Consider the following 25,135-nt stretch of genomic DNA (forward strand, 5'->3'; position numbering starts at 1 on the left):
ATGACTGCCTCGCTGCACGAAAACTCGGACAAGTTCCTCAAAACTTGGTCCCCTTGGGATACTATTGGAGACAACCTACCTATGTTTTAGCTACTAGATTCTTAATTTAGGAATGGGATCCATGGATATAGTATGTTCTGTTTTGTGTTGGCATTTAGTGTGTTGATAAGTTGGACCTTTGGTCCCTTTTTACTTTTTTTCTTTATATTTCTCTTACATAAAGTAACGCAGCAAAAGAGATGGAGCTCGAATGAAAGACTTTATTCTTTTTCCCGTAAGAACTGGACTTTGCTCCTTACTCTCCTGCTATTTATTGAGTCATTTAAAGCTGCCTGTTTTATTCGACTTCTACACCACCTACAAGAGGTCCTGCGTGACCTAACTATTACTTTATGTATTGATGTGCGGTATATGCTTATACCAATCTGGTAATACTATGTTTTATTGCTTGAGCATGATTGTTTGTAACTTTTCTTTTGGAAAAATAAAAATGTAAGTTGAAAAAAAAAAAATAAGTGAAAAAGATCCAGTATGCATTTTAGAAATCACCTTAAATTTTGGCATACATCAGCTGTTGAGAGGGGACAGTATCCAGTGAATACCTAAAATCTGTGCAGTACAGATGTGAACCGCCAGGACACTGTTCCAAAGGAAAACTGGATCAAAACTTGTATCTGGTAACAGCAGTTCCCTGCCAGGAGCTCTCCAGTTTTGAGCTTCTATAATATAACAACTACAGTTCTTACTTCCCTTCATCTAACACTGCAAAAAACAAGCCCTCTTATGCTTATAAGAGTTGTATACTCGTCCCTAGTCGTTAACCTAAAGAAATTTGTCATACAACCGCCCACCTGGTGCACTCTGAGAGTATCGATACTCAGGAACAGAGGCCATCTTAAAACCAAAATCATGTGGAACAGGGGATCCTTCTCGAGACATGCTTTCAGGGGTCTGCAAACCAGAATCTGGATAAGTTGGGGAAGCTGGAGCACTTCTAGGAAAAGAAGAGAAATATATATAAATAAAACCTTAAACATGTCCCAAAATCAACAATTTAATGCAAAAAAAAAATGACTATCCAGTACAGTGGACGCCATCATTGAAAAGAAGATCCACAAATTTTTGCCTTTCTACCACAAATAAAAATTTTATTAAAAAGTGGCCACAAAATCAAAGAAAACTACAGCTCCATATAGACAAACATAAGGAAAATTTACAGTTGTCATTACATGGCAATGAGGAGGCCTTTGTTTTGACAACGTACCATAAGCAAGAAAGATAGTGGGACCGGCACCACCCTCTCCACACAACCCAAACTCAGTGGCGCCCCAGAGTGTGAACTGACATCAGGTCGCTGCTTCCCAGAGGTGCACGTGTGAATGCAGAGTAGGTCAAACAATCCCACGAGGAGAGAAGACACGGCACTCACCGGTATGTGCAACGTTGAAATCTTTATTCGGACAGACACAGGACAGGAGTGATGCACGCCACGACTAGGCGACGGGCCGTTTCGCGCACAAAGCGCTTCCTCAAGCCTCAGACCTCGCGAGATCTCTGGGTCCGGGTAAAAAACCCGCCCCCGGCTCGCGTGGCCTTGGCAACAATAAACAATGCAATTAAAAACATATGGCAAGTGTCTTGGGTGCACCTGGGCTGTAATGCACCCGAGCACATACACCGTGAAGTTTTACATTAAAATGATATATCTAGTACACTAAACTGCAATATAGCAACTAAGCATAATTACATGGGATAAAGAGTAAGAGGTATTAGAAGCATAAGTACGAGTAATTGTCCAAACAATAGTAACACGGAACCACCTAAAGAAAAGGTGAGTGGTTAAGTTTTTTGGTTAGCAAAAAAAAAAAAAAAAAAGGGGGGGGGGGGGCAAAGGAGAGGGGGTGGGGGGGGGAGGGAGAAGACATAAACCAGTGGAGATACAGATATGAATGAAAATGAAAATATAACACGGAATCGAAAAAAACGAGATCATGGATCACTTATCTTATAAATTTTAAGTGCGGCACTTGCAACTTTTGTCGCTTTAATTTGCAAATCGACAATATAAAATTGGCAGGTCTTAACCACAGGGTCTAGTCCTTCATAAATTGTAGGTCGACCTTTGTAGTTTACGCAATATTATGTCCATGTCAATTTTTCTATATAGGAAAAACCATCAGAAATTTGTTCACCAGGTTCCGTGAGCACCTTAACTCCTTAGGTACTGGAAAAGGCTGCCCCCGTTTGATTAACCACGTCAGAGAGGAGCATGGGGGGAACCCCAATGTACTGAGGTATATGGGGCTGGAAAAAGTAGATGTAGATGCCCGGGGAGGTGACCGCCAAAAATATTTACTTCAACTAGAAGGGAGACTGATCCTAAAATATAATGCGTTGGGCCCGATGGGATTGAATGACAGGAATGATATGAGCGTCTTTCTATAAAGCGCCCCTCTTTCATGTAACCGTTCAGTTCACTATAAGATAAGTGATCCATGCCCTCGTTTTTTTCGATTCCGTGTTATATTTTCATTTTCTGTCTTCTCCCTCCCCCCCACCCCCTCTCCTTTGTCCCCCCCCCCCTTTTTTTTTTTTTTTGCTGACCAAAAAACTTAACCACTCACCTTTTCTTTAGGTGGTTCCGTGTTACTATTGTTTGGACAATTACTCGTACTTATGCTTCTAATACCTCTTACTCTTTATCCCATGTAATTATGCTTAGTTGCTATATTGCAGTTTAGTGTACTAGATATATCATTTTAATGTAAAACTTCACGGTGTATGTGCTCGGGTGCATTACAGCCCAGGTGCACCCAAGACACTTGCCATATGTTTTTAATTGCATTGTTTATTGTTGCCAAGGCCACGCGAGCCGGGGGCGGGTTTTTTACCCGGACCCAGAGATCTCGCGAGGTCTGAGGCTTGAGGAAGCGCTTTGTGCGCGAAACGGCCCGTCGCCTAGTCGTGGCGTGCACCACTCCTGTCCTGTGTCCGTCCGAATAAAGATTTCAACGTTGCACATACCGGTGAGTGTTGTGTCTTCTCTCCTCGTGGGATTGTTTGGCCTTTGTTTTGAGACATATTTAAACTATATATATTTGTAAAAACAATATATACCGTACATGCTGGAGTATAAGCTGAGATACCCAATTTTAAACAAAAAAAAAAAAAAATTGGGAAAACCTATTGACTCGAGTATAAGCCTAGTATATAGCCTGCCATATCATGCCCCCAGTATATAGACAGACAGCCCTTTGCCCCCAGTATATAGACAGACAGCCCTTTGCCCCCAGTATATAGCCTGCTGTTATGCATAAGACGATATGATGAAATACGATGAATCATCCTGCCAGCCCCTCCCCCTCTGATTGATATAGCCTGCCAGCAGCCCCCTGCCCCCAGTATATAGCCAGCAGCCCCCTGTCCCCAAGTATACAGCCAGCAGTCACAACCATAGGAATGCCCAGCCTATAAGAAAAAAACTAAATGTTTACTCCCCTTCCGATACCCCTCAACACCCCCCACCCTGGGAGGTCCTTTTTCCATGGACATCATATGGCGCCGCACACACTAGAATGTCAGCAAGCACCTGACGTCATGACGTAAAGAAAATGATTGCATACCTGGAAGAGAGCGGACCAAAAGGAGTACGAAAAGATGAAACTCCCCTCTGCCTCCGTTTTCTAAATGCTTGCTCAACTAACTTTGCTTCAGATGTTGGATCAATTCTCCAAAATGAACCTTTTCCAGGCTCCTCTTGAGAACGTGGCACTTTTATAAAATAACGATTCAGTGACAGATTGTGCCGTATAGAGTTCTAAAGAGAAAAATAGTAACAGTTATGGAAGCACCAAAAGGCTGAAACTAAAAATCCAACAAGAATTTAAAGAACAAAAACAGAAAAAATACACACACTAAAAAGGTAAAAACAAAGCAATATTAAAGGAAAGCTATCATCAACATCAAACACTTACTCATAGATCCAGGCACAGTGACTGTGCTAATCTTATTGTATTTGTTATTCATGGCCTCTGTCTAAAATCAAACTTTAAAATATGCTAATGAGCCAGGAGGGCTCTGGAGGGTGTTACCAGAGCCTCTCTGTTTTGCAGCTTCACAGGCTATTACACCATCTCCCCTTCCTCAGCACTTCCCCTTCCCTGTAATCTCACACAAATAGTGGTGTGTAATAATGTGTAATAATTAAAAAGTTATTTTTGTATACAGGAAAAAAAATGTTGTTACAGGATAGGAGTTTTTTTTAACTTTAAGCATTTTATACTTTCAACACAGTTGCTAATTGCAACCAAATATTGCATGGCTTTAGTTCTGGCATTTTTGGGAGTGTAAAATCAGGATGATGTTGTGTGTTGTGGCATATATAAATCTGCTTACTTTGACTTATACATCCCTAGTTGTATGTAAGCCTCCCCTTTGATGTGAGTTTTTATGTAAAAATGTATGTTTTCATGCATTTTTTTATCATTTGTATTTGTCACAAAGTTGCATGATGGGCTTTAGTTTTAATCTGCTTAATTGCTATATTTTGCAGTTTGTGATGGTCTTAAAATTTGTAGCTGAAACACTGATTTTTTAATTTATATGACTGACTTATCCATGTACTCTACACACAATCATCTATTACATTTTGAAGATGTGAAGCCAATTATTTTCTAATAGCAGAGAAAGCTATTAATTAGCTATTAAAGGTCCAACACATGAATAGCACGGGGCTCTTGAAGAAACAACATACCTGCCAGCCTTTATCAGCGGACCTGTAGTAAGGGTAATGCTTAGTAATATGAGCATAAATTCCACTCAATGTGAGTTGTCGATCTTTCGCACAAGAGATTGCTTGAACGATGAGCTGTGCATATGAATATGGAGGTTTGGATTCATCCTAAAGAAAATAATGACAAGGAATAGCATATATTTAGGTCTGTGGCTCACAACATTCACATTGCCTGGCACAAAGGGTAAGAACACTTTAATGCATCGCTGAGAGCCTCTTTATAAACACAAAAGGCATAAAAGAAAAAAAAAAAATTGGCAAAAATGCACATAGCTTTGAAAGGACATCTAAAATAAACAAAATGCATTATAATATTCTACTTCTTGCCCATGATGATGGTATGAAAACTTTGTCAGCTGTTCTGCAGTGATCTTATTACATGATATTAAAGGGGTTTTCCCACAAAGACAAGTTAGGCCCTATCCACAGGATAGGGCCTAACTTGCTCATCAGTGGGGGTCTTAGGGCTGAGACCCCTGCAAATCGTAAAAAACTAGGGGTCCGACCAACCCATGAGAGTAATGGAGCATTACACTTGCTCCTTGAGAGTAATGGAGCAGATGGCCGTGCATGACCGTTCTTCTCCATTTAGCTCTATGCAGCTGATGGAGACAGCGCAGCACTTGGCAATTTCAGTCAGATCCATAGAGATTAATGGAGCAGAATGGTCATGCACGGCCATCTGCTCCAATAGTCCGTCGGAACCCCCCGTTTAACCCTATAGGGATAGGATAGGGCCTAACTTGTCTTCGTGGGAAAACCCCTTTAAGTTTATTATGGTTTACTATGTAAACACATACCAGAGCTTTACATTGTTTGGCTACAAGGAGCACTGAAAGAATAAAACCTAAGGCTTACTTTCACTTAAAAGTGAAAGTAAGGTAACCAATCCCTCTACTGTGTGGAGATCATCAGGGGAGCCATCTCTAGATATCTGCAAATTTGGTTAAAAAAATTGATAAATAAAATTATAAAAATTCAAAATCTTGTTTACACCACAATACGAGTACATTATTGGTCCCCTGGGTGGAAATTCTTTAATACATAGTGTCCCGGTAATTGTAACATACAGTTAGAGATATAGGTTTAACGTTACAGTTACATACATACACTACGAGAGACACATTCTTACATGTTGATAGTTCCTTAGTTGCATACAAACAGTTACAGTAACATGACCACATTAAATTATAGAAGGGAAACGTATGTAATAGAATAGTGACAATAACATATAAGGTAGGGCAGACAAGACATGCATAGGGGTTACTACAGTCGGGGGGCTGGTGCAGCGCTCACAGAGATTGTGGTGAAACAGCATTGTGCTGCTGCTGTTGGCTTGCCAGAAGGGATACAGTCCGCTTTGCCACTGGTTGTGATCACTTTTATTTCAGGTGCTCGGATGACACCGTGACTGGAGCTCTTTGCTTCCAGGTTTCGGTGCTCTGCTGCACTAGGTGGTGCAACATGGAGCTCCTGCTGCCGATGATCAGCTTGTCGTGCGGACCCCAAGGAAGTCCGGTTCTGGGCCCCCTTAGTCTGCATCGAGTACTTATCTACTGAAGCCTTTAAAGGAAACCTACCATTTCAAATGGTCGGTGTAAGCTGTAAACACCGAGCACCAGCTCAGGGTGAGCTGGTGCCGGTGCTTAGTTTCGTTAGTTTTATAAACCGCTGTATCGCGGTTTTAACACTTTTTAAACTTTATAGCAGAAGCTGCTTCTGCTATAAAGTTTAAAAAGTGTTAAAACCGCGATACCGCGGTTTATAACACTAACGAATCTAAGCACCGGCACCAGCTCACCCTGAGCTGGTGCTCGGTGTTTACAGCTTACACCGACCATTTGAAATGGTAGGTTTCCTTTAATATTATATGTACGGGTATCTTTTAGACACCGGTACAGGTAAATGTAATAGCAGTGTAGCAGGGTTTCTCACCTTGCCACGCTGTTTTAAGAAGCAAGTCACCAGATGTAGCGGGTCATGACATCACTGCACCGGGGCCAGAACTGAACGAAGCAGAAGCCACCAGAAGGCAAGTGGTTTTGTCATGTTATTGACCATATTAATTTAAAAAAAAAAAAAAGTATAATATATATTTTTGAGGCACTATCTATTTTTCTTTGCTAAACCAATGAAAAACTTTTAATCACTCTTAAAAATCAAAGGAATACTGTCTATAGTATCCCCTGACTTTAAATGAGTAAAAGTTATTTTATTATGCCCCCTTTTGTTTTATTCAGTGAACACTATGGCCCACATGTCATTTTGTCTGTGCCAGTTATTGGTCTATCATTGCACTAAAAGAAAAAGTTTTATTAAGTGTTTGCACCTAAAGGGGATTAGTAGTGTTTAGTCAGAGTTTGCACCAGTTATCAAATATCTGGGCCAATATTTATTTATAATATTATAATGGGGGCTCTAGATTATTTCAGAACAGTACGAATGTGTAATAAATTCCCTTAAGGACATCATTTTAATTAAAGGGGCATTGTGTATTCTATTTTATTATTATTAGATGTCCTGTGATTGATAATAGGGAATAGGGGTGCAGGGGCACTGCATAAAATAAGATTTTATTTGGTCCAAAATATATTATAATTGATGGGGGGGGCAGCAAAATGTATTTATGGGGAACACAGCGTAGTCAGTTGTGGTGTAAGGGGTAAGCATTATTTAGGGGCACAGTATATTTATACAGTAAGTGACTGTCATGTCTATAGTTGCCCAGTGTGGAGATGTGCTGCACAGAGCTGAAGACATCTGGGGGTGAATGCAGCAGCGATAAGTCATAGCCGGGTCTCTATAACTAATTCTGTCACCACTACCTGTTAGAGCATTTCACCAGGATTTCATCCCAGCCTTTATGTTGTTTATGCGTACATTAAATCACTGTAAAATAATATTTTCTTTATAATGCAAATGAGCCTTGGTATATGGAGAGAGAAAGTTATCACCCCTGTTACCCCTCCCCGACACATTCTCTTCTCCCATCCACATGGCTGCATCCTGTAGCAGTTGTATCTCATACACACAAGCTGCAAGGGGTGTGGCAGCCAGAACCAGGAGAGGAGCCAGCACCAGGAGTGTTACATCATTATACAGGCTGTCAGTCATGTGTATAAGAGTATCAGTATTAGGACCTGATAGTTTACATTTACAGGCATGTATAAGGACATCATATTACGTAGTTATATAGGGGGTAGTTATATAGGGTTAATTTTATAGTCATGTTCTATTTAAGAATAGAAGCCATGAATCAAAACAAAGCCTTAAAAGTGGTTGTCTCATGAGGTTTCATATGTAAGGATATGGTAGAGGTAGACTCCCTGCTTGGCATTCTCATGCACAAGAAAGTCGTACATCGCGATGGCTTATCTGGACCTTTCTGTACATAACCAAGAGATTTATAAATCAGTGCACTAGGTGATAATAATCTTACCCTGAAAATAATATATGTCAGGCACATATATTGACATATAGATTTACATTGTTATATGGCAATACTTATGAAAATTGTCATATCTATGCATCATTAAATAAATGTCAAAAGTTTAAAGAAATTAAAGCCAACTGCTTCCTGAAAGAAGTCAGAGTTGTACAGTCTCTGCGGCTGGCTGTATGCAGCTCTAAATATTACTCCAATCCCTTCATCTTGTATTGCACCCTTCTCACATTTCTGTAGACTTCATGACTGTCCTTCAGCAGGCTGTCATTTAGGTAGCCTTAGGCATGTGTACAGTAATATAGCAGAGTCAGAAGAGTAGGAGGAAAAGTAAAAAAAATGAACTTTTCCACCTTTAACTAATAAATAACCCAAAATAGCTCATCTGCTATATTATCAGCCCATATAAAATTTCTGTTCAGGGGGTTCTTTTACACAAACCTTCCATAACTGGTAACAGATTCACCAAAAAGACCCCTATCAAAAGGTATTTCCATAATGGCATGACAAACATTACCAATGACAATCACATACCTTGGGACTGTCTCCTCCAGATGTTTCTGTCTGTTGGTCTGTTGCAGCTTTCGCACATTCTGCTACCAGCTTCAGCTCAGATGCAATATTATGTATGAAATGTAAACCCGAAGATCCAGCACCTCGAGGGCTGGCGGGGCAGGAATTGGGGACACTAGAACAGGAAAATGTGTTTTATTAGGAATAAATATACAGAAGGTCCTTGTGTTACATACATGATTATTTCTGTAGGTTTGTTCTTATATTGAATTTGTATGCAAGTCGGGAAACTTGGAATATTTGTAGGTGTAGCTCTAGACAAAAAATTTTTTCTCCCTGTGATAATTAAATTTTCCCAATTTTGGGTTGTCAAGGGAATAAGGATCAAAAATAAAGCTTCATTGCAGCCTGGGACTAAAGGTCAGTAAATTACCAGCAACCGGAAAGGTCACAGTGGGCAGAATGGTCGTTTGTAACTAGAAGTCGTCTGTTGGGTGTCCTTAAGCCAGGCACTGCCTGTATGTTTAACTAGAGAACTAAAACCTTATATCCACAAGAAACTTCAAAATGATTTCCAGAATGATAAAAGTCACTTAAATATAATACTGTACAAAGAGCTATGCGAATACATAAATGCGAGTTACAGGAGCAGACCCACCATTACTATGAAAACAACTGGAGGGCACAGAAAACCCCCTTTAAATTAATAAATCTTGTAAGATTGTGTCTACAGCACCTATAGTGACCTAACAAAAGACAACAAGCAAACCCATGTGTGATCTTTTTTGCCTTCATACGCTGCTCAACCAGTGTCTCTAACCTTTACATTTGGACACCACCGGATTCATCTGTGCATAAACTTTGACCGATTTTACTTTTTTGATGCCCCAGCACTTTCTGCTGTTAAAGGAAATGTCATCAGAATCACTGATGGTAGACCAAATTCACATACATGTACACCTCTTCTTTTCCTGTCTAGAACAGAATCTGTTATATCATTTAATCCCCGTTCTTCGATTAAAAAAAAAAGAGCTTTTAAAATATGCAAATGAGCCTGAGGGGCTCAGGCTTAAATGGGTTTGCCCATGAAAGAAATCTTAAATTTTAATTCCCTCGTGATGTATACACAATAAAGATCATTTTATACCCTTTACCTTACAATTTTACTATGTTTTATTGTCAACACTCAGATGGTCAGTATAAGATTCAAAAAAGTGGGTGGGGACTCTCCAAGCAGACACTTCATGATCACTGTGCTTTGAGACACTGTGCTGACAATGTGCTTAGATTATCAGGGTACAGGTTGATCTACACTTCTTTTTTAGCTTCTGAACATTCACTAGTATCGGACACATAGAAAAAGAGAGATGAGACAGATCAGAGATAATGAGATGGATATAAAACACAATGACCCTCTCCTAACTCACCTACTCAATAAAACACAGAGTCAGCCCTGCTATAAAGTCTGCACCTGGTAGGTGCTGCTTGCCAGTGTCTGAGCTGGTCTTGTAATGCAAGTGGGAGGGGAAGGAGGCAGAGAGCAAGCACTGCATCGTGCAGACCAGAGAAGCTAGTCATGAAAAGAATCTTACCGAAGTCAGAAGATTAACAGTTGTATCCAAGTTGGAATTACATCTGTAAAATGCTGTATTTTTGTTAATAACAGCGAATTAGAGAATGTGATATTTTGTTATCCTGAGTATATATGTATAAGAATTTTGTCTTCTGGGGCAATACCTGCTGTGTTTTAATTTATTCCCTCACTCTTGGCTGCTGGCGACATAAGCAGGCCCTCCAAATCTCACGCATGTATACACTGAAGCCCTATAGACTCATTAGCATATTTTAAACACCCTTTTTATCAAAGAACAGGGATTCAATGATAGAACAGATACAGTTCTGGACAGGAAAGGAAAAGTTGCAAATGTAAGTGAATATGGTCTAAGATCAGCGATTCTGATGGCAGATTTCTTTAAAAGATCCAAAGAAATTAAATATGTTACAGAAGCTTCACCTGATGGTTCCAGTCGGTGAAGGTAAGGGGCTGGCAAAACTTCTCATGTCTGGTTCAGGTATATGAATTTTCAAAGGTGAAATGTGACGATATATGGGTGAAGGCGGCATTGGAGGTTTCACCTCCTTTTCTTGATACAGAGCGCAAAATTTTATCTTTATGACAGTGCTGGGGAACCGGAACGTGCACCTGTAAAAAAAAATAAATAAAAAAAGTCTAAATCGGGGACAGTGTAAGACAATTACTCTAGTTCAGCAGGTACTGTATAAACTTTAATTCCTCCACATCACCGCTGAAAAGTACCTGCCCACTGTGGCTACCCAAAAATAACAGCAGTCACACATTCACTAGTTTGAATGGAGTGGCAGCTCAGAATGTATATTACTGCTCCAATCAACTCTCCAACAGCTCCAAACAGTCCATCGACTACCGAACCATACATATGTTTCATCACGTTACCCGCAGAAATAAAGTACAAAGTTTGACTGGATGTGGAGTCAGGGAGTCCTTAAAGGTTTTTTTTCTTTTTTTAATTATGCAGGGGGGCTGGGGAGCGATTTTTAAAAAAAACCAAAGCTGTACTTCCCTCCTCCGTTGCTCCCAATGTCCCTGTTTACAGGGGCACAGAAGCGATGCTGAGTTCTCCTTCCAGCCGCTCCGCCACACCCACCCATCCCCATATCTTATTGCCTGATACAGCGCTGGGAACAGGGACGGGACAGGCCCAACCAGAAGCTTGGCACAGTGCAACAACGACAGCGAGGGACATCAGGAGCGTCAGAGGGGACGAGTACAGCTTTGGTTTTTTTAAAATCCCTCCCCAGCCCGCCTGCAGAATTTTTTAAACAGTGGGACAATCCCTTTAAGTACTGAGACTGAGCCATTCAGTACCATGAGCATTGCACACATCTCAAGGCTTCAGTAAAGCTCATTACAGTACAGTTCTCTTGTGATGATACATGCACAGAGGTACAATCTGGAGAAATTCATTCTTTTGAGTATTATAGATGTATTGAGAAGGTTTATATTTAGTTTTACGTTGAGTATTATATTCCGAGTGACTAAATCCTGCATGGTTAAACACTGGATGTTTTCATTCCGATTTCCATAGCTTGTCATAAACATGTATCCAATACAGTACACTGAAGTGTCTCCTCTAGTCTATGTAAATATAATGTATTATATCTAAGGAGTGAAATAAGTATAAGGTTACCATCAGGATTGAAACACCCAGGCATTATATTACAGAGAACTGAAAAATGATGTACAATATAGAAATAGTTTATACGACAACATGATACACGATTGTGACCCCTGTGCTCCTATAAACACTGCAGGGAAGAGGTTGCACATCCGGTCATTATATATTATAGTGACTACAAGATATGGTCCACCTAAGCCCAGCAGTAAAGAATATAAATTTTATATATGATGGCACTCGGCCACAGCTTGCCTTAAGATAAAACACTTGCTTTTAAGTACAAGTGCCGTGCTTCTTAAATAGAAAGTAGGTTAAACATTTTGATGTGTTGCTGCAAATCACAGATCTTATAGTTGTCCTTTAAGCAAACAATGGCGTCACTGAGGCTTGTGATGTGCTGTTTGTGTAGAGATCATTGCAGCAGTGACCTGTCCCCAAACAACATCAACAGATCTACAGCAGGTGCAATAAAAAGATTAGTGATGTTTCCATAACTTTGTGTGTGTTGTAAGTTGCAGCAGGACTGTGAAAATGCATAACTATTCTAAGATTGGAGCTGGGCTTGGAGCACTGAAGAAGTCCCCTCACAATGCTGCCTTCTTTGACCTTAAGGTTCAAACTGCTCTCCTTGAGGGGGATGTGCTGTGTTCATTGAAGATATCTCACACATAAGGTGTACCATAGTGTCCCGGGTCCAGATACAATTTATTTCCACAGTCCTGCTGCTACTAACACCACATACAATAGTATGGTTACACAGATCTCCAGAACTGCTACTTGACACCATCTGCAGCTTTATATGGTCTAAACTGATAGTAGACTCCCTTTCTTCTCCCTGCATTGATACAGCACATATATGATGCTCCCTCTAGTGGCCAATTGTAGTATAAATAAAATAAATACATTTCTTTAAAAAAAAAAAAAAAAAAAGGAAAACATAAAAAAGCCCCAAAATCTTATAACTAAGTGACCTTCTCAGTGGTGACTACCCCTGTATCTATACAGCTGCTCTCAGTGGCTATTCCACTGTTTTGAATTTACCAATTATCCTGTACATAGGGATACACAGGATAATTAGTAGGGGATCCTAATCCATCATGAGAAGGGTGGGGGGGTCCTTTGTTGACCCTTTATAAATGAGAGGCTGATGTGACCACCAAAAATGGCAGAGTATTGCAATCTGAAAATTAATGTAATCCATATACACTCAAGTATAATCCAAGGCCCAAAATTTTACCATAAAAAAATGGGAAACCTATTGACTCAAGTGTGAGCCTAGGGTGGAAAATGCATTGGTCGCCCCCTGCCCCGTTATACAGCCAGACCCAGTTTGCCCAATTCATAAAAAGAAGTGAAAGCAAAACAAATACTAGCCTTTCCGGCGCCCCCCGCAGGTCTTCTGTTCAATCCGTCTGGCAGAGGCAGGTCCATGCGGCGCCTGATGTCAAACGGACCTGTATTTATTGCATTTGTAAACACAATGCAAATGCCACGTGTGAACACACCCTTTAGGTACATACCGGAACGCCGTGAGGCGGCTGAGATGCAGCAGGTCACATCAATTAAGTAATTGTGCCGATAATTCTGTACAAAATTATTACTTAGTAACAGTTTCATGTTAACAGTACACGAAGCTGTTACTAAATATTATTATCAGCATAATTACTTAATCTCAGGCACATCCTGGCTGCCCTGTATATTCGCACCCCAAGAAATGTTGTTGTTTTTTTTTTTTAAATCCAATTAGACAATTACTAGATCAGCAAGTACACACAACCATTTACTAAAAAGCACAGTGCCGCCCCAGTAGCAGGCTGCTTCTTCAGTGGAAGAATAATTTCATGTGTTTACACTGTAAACAGCTGCAATGTGTTCTGTACAGCACAATAGGCCAAGCTACAGCACAACTATTGCCCTGACAACAGAAAAATTCTGAATGATCAAATGGAAAAATACAAATCTAAAACATCATTTTTTTACAATATCTGCAGGTAAATTGCAGGGCTCAGGCTTCATTCACACAGAGCCTTTACAGGGGGTTAATAAATGCACTGCAAACGCATCTGATTCTTTTAAAGCGAGTAAAACACAAGAGCCCGTTTACTAAACAAATATGTGATGTCGAAAAGCACTTTTCTTACGCGCTTTCAACAAGCGACGGGAATGGAACGTGTAAACGCAGCCTCACACTCAAAGGTTTGATATGGAGCGTGGCAGATGTGTAAGTAGGACGACCCTATGCCTAGATTCTGAAGGTATTCAATTGCATGGGGAGTTGTAGATTTTTATGAGCAATCTGTGCTGTGTGAACACACTGGGAGGACTCCATTAAGTCCACAATACCGAAAACCTTTCACATACAATATGTCCTCTATTGAAGAGGTTTCACTGAAATATTTTTAAAGAAACCTTCACATGGTAAACCAAATTATCATCAAAAACTAAATGTTTAAATGTCAACACTAAATTAATGCCCATCTATCACCGGTCCGTGAAATTTGGATTTAAAGAGGTAAAAAAAGTGTTTGGCTGGATCCTCCCTATGCTGCAGTGCTGAGGACAGAACACACAGCATCATACAAAGGATCAGAAATCTGGAATTCTTTTCTACGGTACCATACTATTTCTTGCACCTACGATTCTATACAAGAAAGGCACCTTGTTATAAAAAAACATAACATGACGTTTATCCAAAAACTAACTACAGACAGTCCCCAGGTTACGTACAAGATAGGGTCCGGAGGTTTGTTCTTAAGTTGAATTTGTATGTAAGTCGAAACTGTATATTTTATAATTGTAGATGCAGACAAAAAAATTTTTTGGCCCCAGTGACAATTGGAGTTTAAACATTTTTTGCTGTAATGGGACCAGGGATTATCAATAAAGCTTCATTACAGACACTTTACAGCTGATCATTGCAGTCTATGACTACAGTAACATCCAGAGAGCTTCACCAGAGGTCAGAGGGGTCTGTCTGTAAGTTGGGTGTCCTTAAGTAGGGGACCGCCTGTATATGGTTTTATACATGTACAAAATTGAGAAGAGATTGTAACTGTAGACATTTTATCATTGTTCATTACACGCCTTCTAAAAGACACACAGGAATATAAATGTACCCTGAAATGTGCCAGAACTCTACTATGCCTTTATTTTAGACTACTTCTACTCAAATCTTCTCCTCATCCATCAGTGCTGAGTCTGTTTGACTACAACAGAGACGGGATGTCATTACCAAACAGAGGGCGCCTCAACGGGAGCACAAAGTGTTATATTTACTGCCCCAAAGATCATTTTTAAATTAATACCCTTTAAAAAAATGTTCTAAAAAAGGGATTTTAAAAAAAATGTTGCATGCTCCAAAATAAGACCACTAAGACGAACATCGCTTCTCACAAAAAATAAGCCCTTAGCCAGATTTGTCAGACGAAAAATAAAAAAGTTATGCATATGAAAAGATGGTGATGGTAACATTAACAAAATTTTCGCCAAAATACTTTTTAAAATTCTATATAAATGAGGTATTTTCGTAATCATGGGGGCCCATAGAATAAAAATAATATGTATGGTAAACGGCCAAAAATAATACCTAAAACAATCTCCCTAAAAATTGAGGATTCTCATTTCTTCCACCAACAAAGTGTTAATAAAATCTCACCAATTAGCTATAGCACAAAATTATGTACCAGAAAATTGCATCTTATGTGGCAAAAAAATAAGCCCCTATAGGTCCGCATTAAAAAAAGAAAAAAAAATTATAGCCTGTACAATTTGACAATGCAAATCAGCTCTGGGTGGCGCCTCCTTCCATTCATTCATTTAATCCATTGCAAATGTTTATTTTTCCACCCAAAATAAATGTATTATGAAAATATATTAATTTGTAGAACATACCTCCATTTTGTTTTAACCTCTATAAAACACCTAAATGGTTAATAAACATCTTAAAGGAAACCTACCACTTGTAGTGGCAGGTTTCTGATGGAAATACCGGGCACCAGCTCAGGGTGAGCTGGTGCCGGAGCTTATTTTCGTTAGTGTTTTAAACCGTGGTATCGCGGTTTAAAACACTTTTTATACTTTATAGCCGGCGCAGGCAGGTACGCGCTCGGCGCTTACCGTGCGCGCAGCTACATAGGAAGTGAATGAGAGCCGCGTGCACGGTAAGCGCCGAGCGCGTACCTGCCTGCGCCGGCTATAAAGTTTAAAAAGTGTTTTAAACCGCGATACCGCGGTTTAAAACACTAACGAAAATAAGCTCCGGCACCAGCTCACCTTGAGCTGGTGCCCGGTATTTCCATCAGAAACCTGCCACTTCAAGTGGTAGGTTTCCTTTAAAAATGGTTTTTCATACGGTAGAAATGTCTAGTTTCCATAATGGGGTAATTTACCAGTCTTTCTATTATTTAGGCCTCTCACAGTGAATTAAAAGTTAAAACAGGTCCCTACGAATAAGGGTTTTGGTGAATTTTCCGAAAAATTTGGCACCTAAATTCTGAGCCTCATAACATTCTAGTAAAATATGTGGAATCTTAAAAAAACGTAAAGCAGACATTGGGGAAATGTAAGTTATGAATTTATTTGGGTGCTATGACTATCTGCATCAAAAGTAGAGTATTTAGAACATTTTTGCCAAAATTTAAAAATTAAAAAACAAAGGAAGGCAAATCCTGGGTGGATTTTGACCAGACTTTCCCTTGGAATATCTGTGTCAGAATGTGCTGTGTGAACCTGGCCTAAGGGTATATTCAGATATGTTGCAAAAAATATTCACCTGAACTAAGTTTTTGCAACATTCTGCAAGCTGTACTTTGAATTAATTTTTGCAACAAATCTGCAACAACTGAGGTCTTGTATAGGAAATCGTTTTACTGGAAGCAATGCTCCTAGAAAGGAATATCTTTGTATTATGGCACGTGATGTAACACGCACACATACCGCTCACACGGTACCAGCCCAAGATTTCTGACAGAAAGGGAAGCAGCTCATCTGCTATGAAGCTGTACGTAAGGGCAAGATCACACCGTGTCAGGCAAGATGTTACACCAAAAACAGAATAGCAGCCAGAGTATTGTTATCAGCTACCAATAGCAGAAGATAATGGAAGGGGCGTTCAGGTCTATGAGGATTAGCTTCCACTACACGTGAACATTCACCGCTGGATGTTTGCAGGTTTTTACTCAAAACTACGCAAGATGGGACCGGGCATAGTTTTGCCGCTAGGACAGCACCCTGGCAGATACATGAGGTCTAAGGGTGATGCCACACATGGCGTTGTGAACCCGTTTTTGGTCCTTTTTTGAAAACGCATCTGTTTTTGACAGGTTTTACCAATTATCTTAATTAAAACTGGTTAAAAACGCATGCATTTTTCAAAAACGGGGTTCAAAACGCCATGTGTGGCATCACCCTAAACCTCATGGAGGTATCCGCCAAGGCAGCACAGAACACTGAAGCGTCATACATCTCCCCAAGTGTGTGAATGTATATAGTGTATAGTCCAATTACATGTGGGAATAGCTGTATGGGGTAAGATAAAATATGTCCTCCCTGGCAGCACAACTCCTGTTTACATGACAGAAGCTGCCGACAAACAATGATTTTATGTCCCCGGAAAGGATGTAATCAGCCGACAAGTGTTTACCAGGAGACAGACGGCCATGTTTACGTGGAGCAATGACCAGAAACTAACATTTGTTCAGCTTAAACTCTGACATAAATGCAATGACAGGCGATCGCTGTCCTACCAACATCATATAAAGCAGGGACTCTCCTCGCCCGGTGAGGGGCTATGTGGGAGGGTCTTCTCTGTCCTACCCCTTGTACTATGAATGGTCCCCAAATAATCTACAGAAAGAGCAACCAATGAGATTTGTGCAAATGTCCTTGGTAAATAAAGCAACCAATCAGAGGTCAATGCGAGCCAGGGAGCTCAGACAGGTTGCTAGTGGTAACAACACATTTGGACTACAGAGGGCGCCATCCGGTACACGGGGGGCAGTGAGGGACATGTCACACAGGGAGGTGACTCCCCATGAGCTGCTTACAGGCTGCCCCTTCCCAGAAGCCCCCGCTGTGTGTGGCTCCTGCCCCTGTAGTGAAGTGAGTGAGGCGGCCAAAGCACACGGGCACCACGTTTTCTCCGAGTGTTGACATAATGGTGTCGTGAGAGCGCCGGGCGCCATAACGTGACACGTGAGGGGTGTGCGGCCCCTCTCCCTTCCCCCGGCCTCCATGTCCTACTCACAGGCTGGAGAGCTGCAGAGGGGGCGCCCCCCGCCGCTGGAAGGCCCCGTCCACAAACACCCCGTTCTTGCCCAGGCAGCGCAGGTAGAAGTGCGGCTCCACGAAGTTAATCTGAAGGTGGCGGCGGGAGATGAAGCTGGAGCGCCCCATGTTGACATCTACCGAGCCCTGGCTGGAGTCACGTCCGATGATCACTTGGGAAGTTCTCATGAAGAACTCAAAGTCTCGTCCCTCCAGCCGGGCCAGGGCCGGGGGCGCTTCATGTGGCGGGGCGGCCAGGTCACAGGCTGCGGGGCGACCCCCGGGCTGCACGGGGCTGCAGGGTGCAGAGCGCAGCGCCAGCAGGGCCAGCACCCCCGAGTCTTCTCCAGGCTCCATGGCGGCCGCGGCGCGTTGCCAGCTAGGATTGTTTTGGTTGTTGAAACTGAGTAACTGCAGGCGGGTAGACGGGCGGAGCGGAGGGAGATGGACGGGTCACAGGGGGAGGGAGGGGGCAGGGACAAAGCTCAGGTACAGGGGAAAGGCTCTGTTCGGCCCCAGCCTGTCCTGCAAGTAGTGGGGCCCCTACAAGACGTCTCCCCACACATAATAACACGGGCTGTGCCCTCATAGCTCTTCTATAGGAACATATGACAGACAGCAGAAGCGTCCAGTGCTCCTCATGACATGACGGGTCTGTCCAATGAGTGTGTACATTGGGTGGGAGAGATAACATGGCAGGATGTTCTGTGTTTTGGGCAGGGGCTGCACATCTGTGGAATGACACAGAGATTTGCAGTTTAACAGCAATTATATAGACCCCCACAAAAGGTCTTTGACCAACTCACCGACCAGAGTTTGCTTGTAGCCTTTCATCTATTCACCTACCTACCTGCCCTGATCCTCTCTGGTGGAAAAGGAGCTGCACATCATTTTGGTTGACAGCGTCGCCCATAACGAATATAAAAAGTGCTATTTAGAGCTCATTCACATGGCCACAATGGGTTTATGGCCCCCATACATTTCTATAACTTCTGGACACAGTGAGCACACACAGGGCCGATTCTAGCATATTTGCTGCCTGAGGCGAATATTAAAATGCTGCCCCCCCCCCCCCACGCTCCCTGTTAAGTAAATGCTGAAAACTTTACTAACAATTAACAACCCTACAGGCAGCTCCCTGACACTGTGTGACTGACTACAGGATCTGAGAGACATTAGTGGCATCTAGTACCTTATAGATGACAATCTCTTCCATCAGGACGACTTTATTCCGGGTTCTCCAATCCATGACGTATCACTGCTGAATTCACGGGCAGATATCTTCAGCTCCGTGCAGCATCTCCACCCGGCGCCCCTAAAAATACCACAGTCACTTACAGTATGAAGTCTCCTGGAAAACAACACTGCGCTCCTAAATAATATATACCCCTCACAACACAACTGACCGCACGCTACCCCACATATAACACATCCCTTCATTATATAGGGATAAAATCTATATACATATAATATACTGTATCCCATATACAGCCCCTGCAGCTAAGTAATATACTGTACCCGATATACAGCCCCCCCAGCATAGTAATATACTGTATCCCATATACATCCCCCCAGCTTAGTAATATACTGTATCCCATATACATCCCCCCAGCTTAGTGATATAGTGATATATAATATATACAGCACCCCCCAGTATAAAATGATTCTGGCCCCATATAATATATACTGAATCCCCCCCAGAATAGCCCCAAATAATATCTATAGCATCCCCCCCAGTATAAAATAAGTATAGCCCCAAATAATATCTATAGCATCCCCCCCCAGTATAAAATAATTATAGCCCCAAATAATATATATAGCATCCCCCCCAGTATAAAATAATTATAGCCCCAAATAATATATATAGCATCCCCCCCCAGTATAAAATAATTATGGCCCCAAATAATATCTATAGCATCCCCCCCAGTATAAAATAATTATAGCCCCAAATAATATCTATAGCATCCCCCCCAGTATAAAATAATTATAGCTCCAAATCCCCAAATAAAATATACAGAACCCCCACCCCCACCCCCACCCCTAGTATAAAATAATTCTGGCCCCATATAATATCTATAGCATCCCCCTAGTATTAAACAATCATAGCCCCAAATAATATATATATAGCATTCCCCCCAGTATAAAATAATTACAGTATAGCCCCAAATAATATATATATAGCATTCCCCCCAGTATAAAATAATTACAGTATAGCCCCAAATAATATAAATATATATTGCATCCCCCATAGTAATAAAGAAATAATTATAGCCCCAAATAAAATAGCATTCCATGATCCCCCCCCCCCCCAGTTTAAAATAATTCTGGCCCCATATGATATATATAACCCCCCCCCCCCCTCCCCGCAGTATTAATTATTAGCCACAATTAATTAAATACATGAAAAATAATAAAAATCATACTCACCTGCAGGCAGCTGCTCCCTCGGCGCGGCTCCGGTGTTCACGCGGCTCTCCTGTGAGACGCGGCTCCGCACAGTGACACAGGCGCCGCGCCATGACGTCATGGCGCCTGTGTCACTGCTTAGAACGGAGCGACGCAGCTGCCGGAAAGGCGCTGCGTCGCTCCGCATATAAATCGCGCCTGTGTCTTAAAGAGACAGGCGCGATTTATTTAGCTGGTGGGCGATTCGGGCGTTAATGGACGCCCGAATCGCCCACTTTAGAGCGGCGAATTTCGCCGCCCTTTACAGGGACCCGCATTCTGCCGCCTGAAGCGAGATTTTCAACTCGCCTCATGGCAGATGCGGCCCTGAGCACACAGGACATCACCGCACCATGACCTTGTGGTGGCTCTTCTGCCTATGGAGGGAGGTGGGGTGATGATCATCCGTCTCCCCTCCTCCTCCTGGCCCTTTGCTCACCTGGGATACGGTCCACGGGAGCACACGGCCGTATCTGTAGTATAACTTTTTATTAATCATTAGGCTTTACTGAAATGATTTTGATTTCCAAAAGTTCATTTTACTCCACTCCACTGCTGTAAAATCAATGATACCATCATTGTTAAAGGAGAGACCCTGGTGATAATGAAATACTAATCGGTTACTTATTACAGGCAGTCCCCGGATTACAAAACTTTAAAATTGTGTCGCAAGACATGTACTTACATACACCGGGAACAAGAAGGTGAACTCCGGCGGACTTGAGTGGGGAAGCGACACATGCAGGAAATCGGGAGCACGATCTTAGTGAACCACGCCAGAGTGCATTATCGTCAGAAGAATGGACTTTGGGTGAACCCCCTGGTCTAAAGTCAAGGTGCTGTCCCAGACTAGTTAAGGGTCCACTAAACAAAACATAACACTGAATAAATATAGATACAGTTAGGGTTGTTTCACACAGAGCAGAGGACGGGAGTCCCTGCATTATATTTCTATACGTTCCCTCTGCCTGCTGAACAGCCACACCAGAACATAAACTATTACAGTTCCATTGCGGCTGTTCGGCTGGCAGAGGGAACATTGTCCATTATATTTCTGTATAATTCTAAACGTATTTTGTCCACAACAAGGGGACAGGCCTAAAGCATAAACCACACTAATCAATATGGTGCAATGAATCTTTATGAAATTGACAAACAAAAACAGTTGTAATACTGGTTAAAAATGTGCACCCACAGATGGTAATGCGCAGACAAGGGAGTCACTCCACATGGACACTATGGGAACCTTGCAGTATACATAGTATCAAACTTGGGGAAGCATATAATAAAGTGCAAATGTGCAGTCGAAAAAATCAGTATTGCTGAACATGTATAATCATATAGCATGTGCCCCAAGTAAAGAAGAATAACTTTCTTACCAATATCAATTGTGCCGGTTCCCGTGTCCTGGGTGACTCCAGCCCCGATGCGCGTTTCGGCTCAAATGAGCCTTTGTCTGGGGGTGATTTCGTATATGTTATCAGAGGTCACATGTAGATACGGTTATATGTAATATTGAATAGGCACATAACCAGAACCTGTACAAGTGGTTCATTGTAGGCATATATTTCTGTATAATGCAGTGACTCTCATCTTCTGCTCTGTGTGCAGCCCTTGGGAACATGGCATCATATGGCATGTTTATACGGGCTGCACACTTTCGGCTGAAACAGCCCATAAACCGAGTGTAGCTTACAAGCGTAGTACTACAAGTATAAGCAATTTGTGAGTCAGTCACCTTCTGCTGAACTAATGGGGAAAATGGTTAGTCCACACTTGAAGATGCTTCCTGCCCTTGATGGTATGATATGCTACTATACCACATAACCACAATAATTAGTCCACACATACAGACATAATAATGCCCCTCAGCATCTCCCCTTCATATTATGCCCCCACAAAGCAGCTCCCCCTCATATAACAGTCTGCAAATATCTCCCCTGTTGCTGCTTAATAAATAAAATAAACACATGGTACATGCCTCTCATCTTTCCCTGGCAGCAGCTTCTCATCTCTCCTATCCTGCTGTATGTAGCACTGAAGCTGTCAGGTAGATAACAGCATCACTTTGGGAAAAATGCAAATAAGTTTTCCAAGGTGTTAAATGGAAAACAATACCTCCTTTTGCTACCTTGAAAGGCAGCCCCCTTAACATCAAGTATGACCTACAAGAAGTCTAAAAACATGATGTGGGATTAAGCCAAACCAGTATATCTATTCCATAAGGAACAGACTCCCAACTGTAGACAGCACTGTTTCGACCTGGTTGGGTCTCCTCAGTACAGTGTAGGAAACTGATTTGGCTATGTGAGAGGCTATTGACTAGGATCAGACAGTAGATGTTCTCCTTAAGGAGACAATGCCAATTAAGGCCACCTTATCAGCATCACTTTGGGGCAGATTTACTTACCCGGTCCATTTGTGATCCAGCGGCGCGTTCTCTGCGCTGGATTTGGGTCCGGCCGGGATTTATTAAGGCAGTTCCTCCGACGTCCACCGGGTGGCGCTGCTGCGCTGAAGTTCCCCGAAACGCACTGAAATACACCTGAGCCGGGCTGAGTGAAGGTAAGTGCAAGCTCTGCGACACATTTTTTTTTTAAATGCGGCGGTTTTTCCGAATCCGTCGGCAATTGAGGGGAAAGCGGCACAAATCAGTGTCTGGAGGACATCTCGGGTCGCAGGAACACCTGTGTGCCCTGTACGGCAACGCAGCAGCTGCAACGGTACGCCAGCTCTGTGAGATTTAAAGGGCCAGCATGCCGCTAATTGGCGACGGCCGATCCCTACCCTGATACATATCCTACCTCTTCCTGTGACCCTACCAGATCTTTGTGCCCTGTTGCATGAGAGAAGCGCTATGTTGAGACTATTGTGATCTATCCGTTGTGACCTCTGCTTTGTTTCCTGACTTCGATTCTCTGCTTCCTGTCTTGACCTTCTGCTTGTCCTCGATTCCGATCCTGTGTCACCTGTCCTAACCTCCTGCCTGACTACGATTTTGCCTGCCGTTTCTGTACCTCGCCTTGGCCACTACAGTGAGCAGGTTGTGCCTGTGGAGCGACCTGGTGATATTCCATTGCAGGAAGTCCAACCCGCTTTGAATACCGCGTGCCACTTAGACTCTGGTCCCAGGTGTCGGCTCATGGTGGTTAAGTGCGTCCACCACCTCCGATCTGTCAGTCCACCACCGATCCTGAGGGAGTTGATGTTGAAGAAAAAGGGTATCACACTGAAATATGTTTTTAAGGTGATGGGTGCTCTTGTTGAATTTCCAGACCAAAATATATAGAATTAAAAACATGACACACAACAGCATGCAATCTTTAATTTTTTCTGTTTTTAATTCAAACGCTTTATAGCAAAAAACTCTACTGTATAGTGAATATAGAGATATGTTTTTAAATAGAATAAATGTTACATCACTATAGCTATAGGATAGCTATGTGTATGTATCAGTCCCATGTTGGAAGGTACCACTATTTCTAATGCAAAAAGGGAAACAGAATTTAGTTTAACATGATGCACAAAGATATATCAAAAGCTTTTTATATATATAACATATTGAACCAAAACTGGAATACAGGCGGTCCCCTACTTAAGGACACCCGACTTACAGACAACCCATAGTTACAGACGAACCCCTCTGCCCACTGTGACCTCTGGTGAAGCTCTCTGGATGCTTTACTTTAGTCCCAGACTGTAATAATCAGCTGTAAGGTGTCTGTAATGAAGCTTTATTGATAATCCTTGGTCCAATTACAGCAAAAATTTTGAAACTCCAATTGTCAATGGGGCAAAAAAAAAAAAATTGTCTAGAACTTCAATTATAAAATATACAGTTTCGACTTACATACAAATTCAACTTAAGAACAAACCCCCAGTCCCTATCTTGTACGTAACCCGGGGACTGCCTGTACAGGCGGTCCCCTACTTAAGGACACCCGACTTACAGACAACCCATAGTTACAGACAGACCCCTCTGCCCACTGTGACCTCTGGTGAAGCTCTCTGGATGCTTTAAAATAGTCCCAGACTGCAATAATCAGCTTAAAATTGTCTGCAATGAAGCTTTATTGATAATTCTTGGTCCTATTACAGCAAAAAAATTTGAAACTCCAATTGTCACTGGGGCAAAAAAAAAAATTGTCGGGAACTACAATGATAAAATATACAGTTTCGACTTACATACAAATTCAACTTAAGAACAAACCTACAGTCCCTATCTTGTATGTAACCCGGGGACTGCCTGTATCTTGGAAACCTAGAATAAATTATTATGAGAAAGTTCGGTCATATTCCCGATTGAGTCTCTTCAGTTCAATTGCTTGCAGAGTGTGAATCTAGAAGGATTCACGTTGTCATAACAGAGCTATACTATTTCCTTCTCCCCTCGGCTTCTCAATCTGTTCGATGACTTGATATCTTAATTGCGAAGGATGATGATGGTTTGAATTAAAATGTGAC

General features: G+C 41.9%; 1 protein-coding gene across 1 annotated transcript in view; it reads right to left on the bottom strand.

Annotated features, from left to right (window-relative positions):
- The window catches only part of FOXK1 (forkhead box K1), a 37,879-nt gene extending 19,112 nt beyond the window's left edge, over positions 1-18,767 (bottom strand). The window contains exons 1-6 of the mRNA XM_072120821.1: positions 18,207-18,767; positions 10,762-10,950; positions 8,769-8,922; positions 4,754-4,900; positions 3,624-3,817; positions 852-994 (exon numbers count right to left, since the gene is read on the bottom strand). Coding sequence (XP_071976922.1) covers positions 852-994; positions 3,624-3,817; positions 4,754-4,900; positions 8,769-8,922; positions 10,762-10,950; positions 18,207-18,583 — 1,204 coding nt within the window. The 5' untranslated portion in view covers positions 18,584-18,767. The remainder of the gene's footprint in view (positions 1-851; positions 995-3,623; positions 3,818-4,753; positions 4,901-8,768; positions 8,923-10,761; positions 10,951-18,206) is intronic.
- Positions 18,768-25,135: the final 6,368 nt, after the last annotated feature.

Source organism: Engystomops pustulosus, chromosome 8 (assembly GCF_040894005.1).
Source record: "Engystomops pustulosus chromosome 8, aEngPut4.maternal, whole genome shotgun sequence".
Classification (NCBI taxonomy): domain Eukaryota; kingdom Metazoa; phylum Chordata; class Amphibia; order Anura; family Leptodactylidae; genus Engystomops; species Engystomops pustulosus.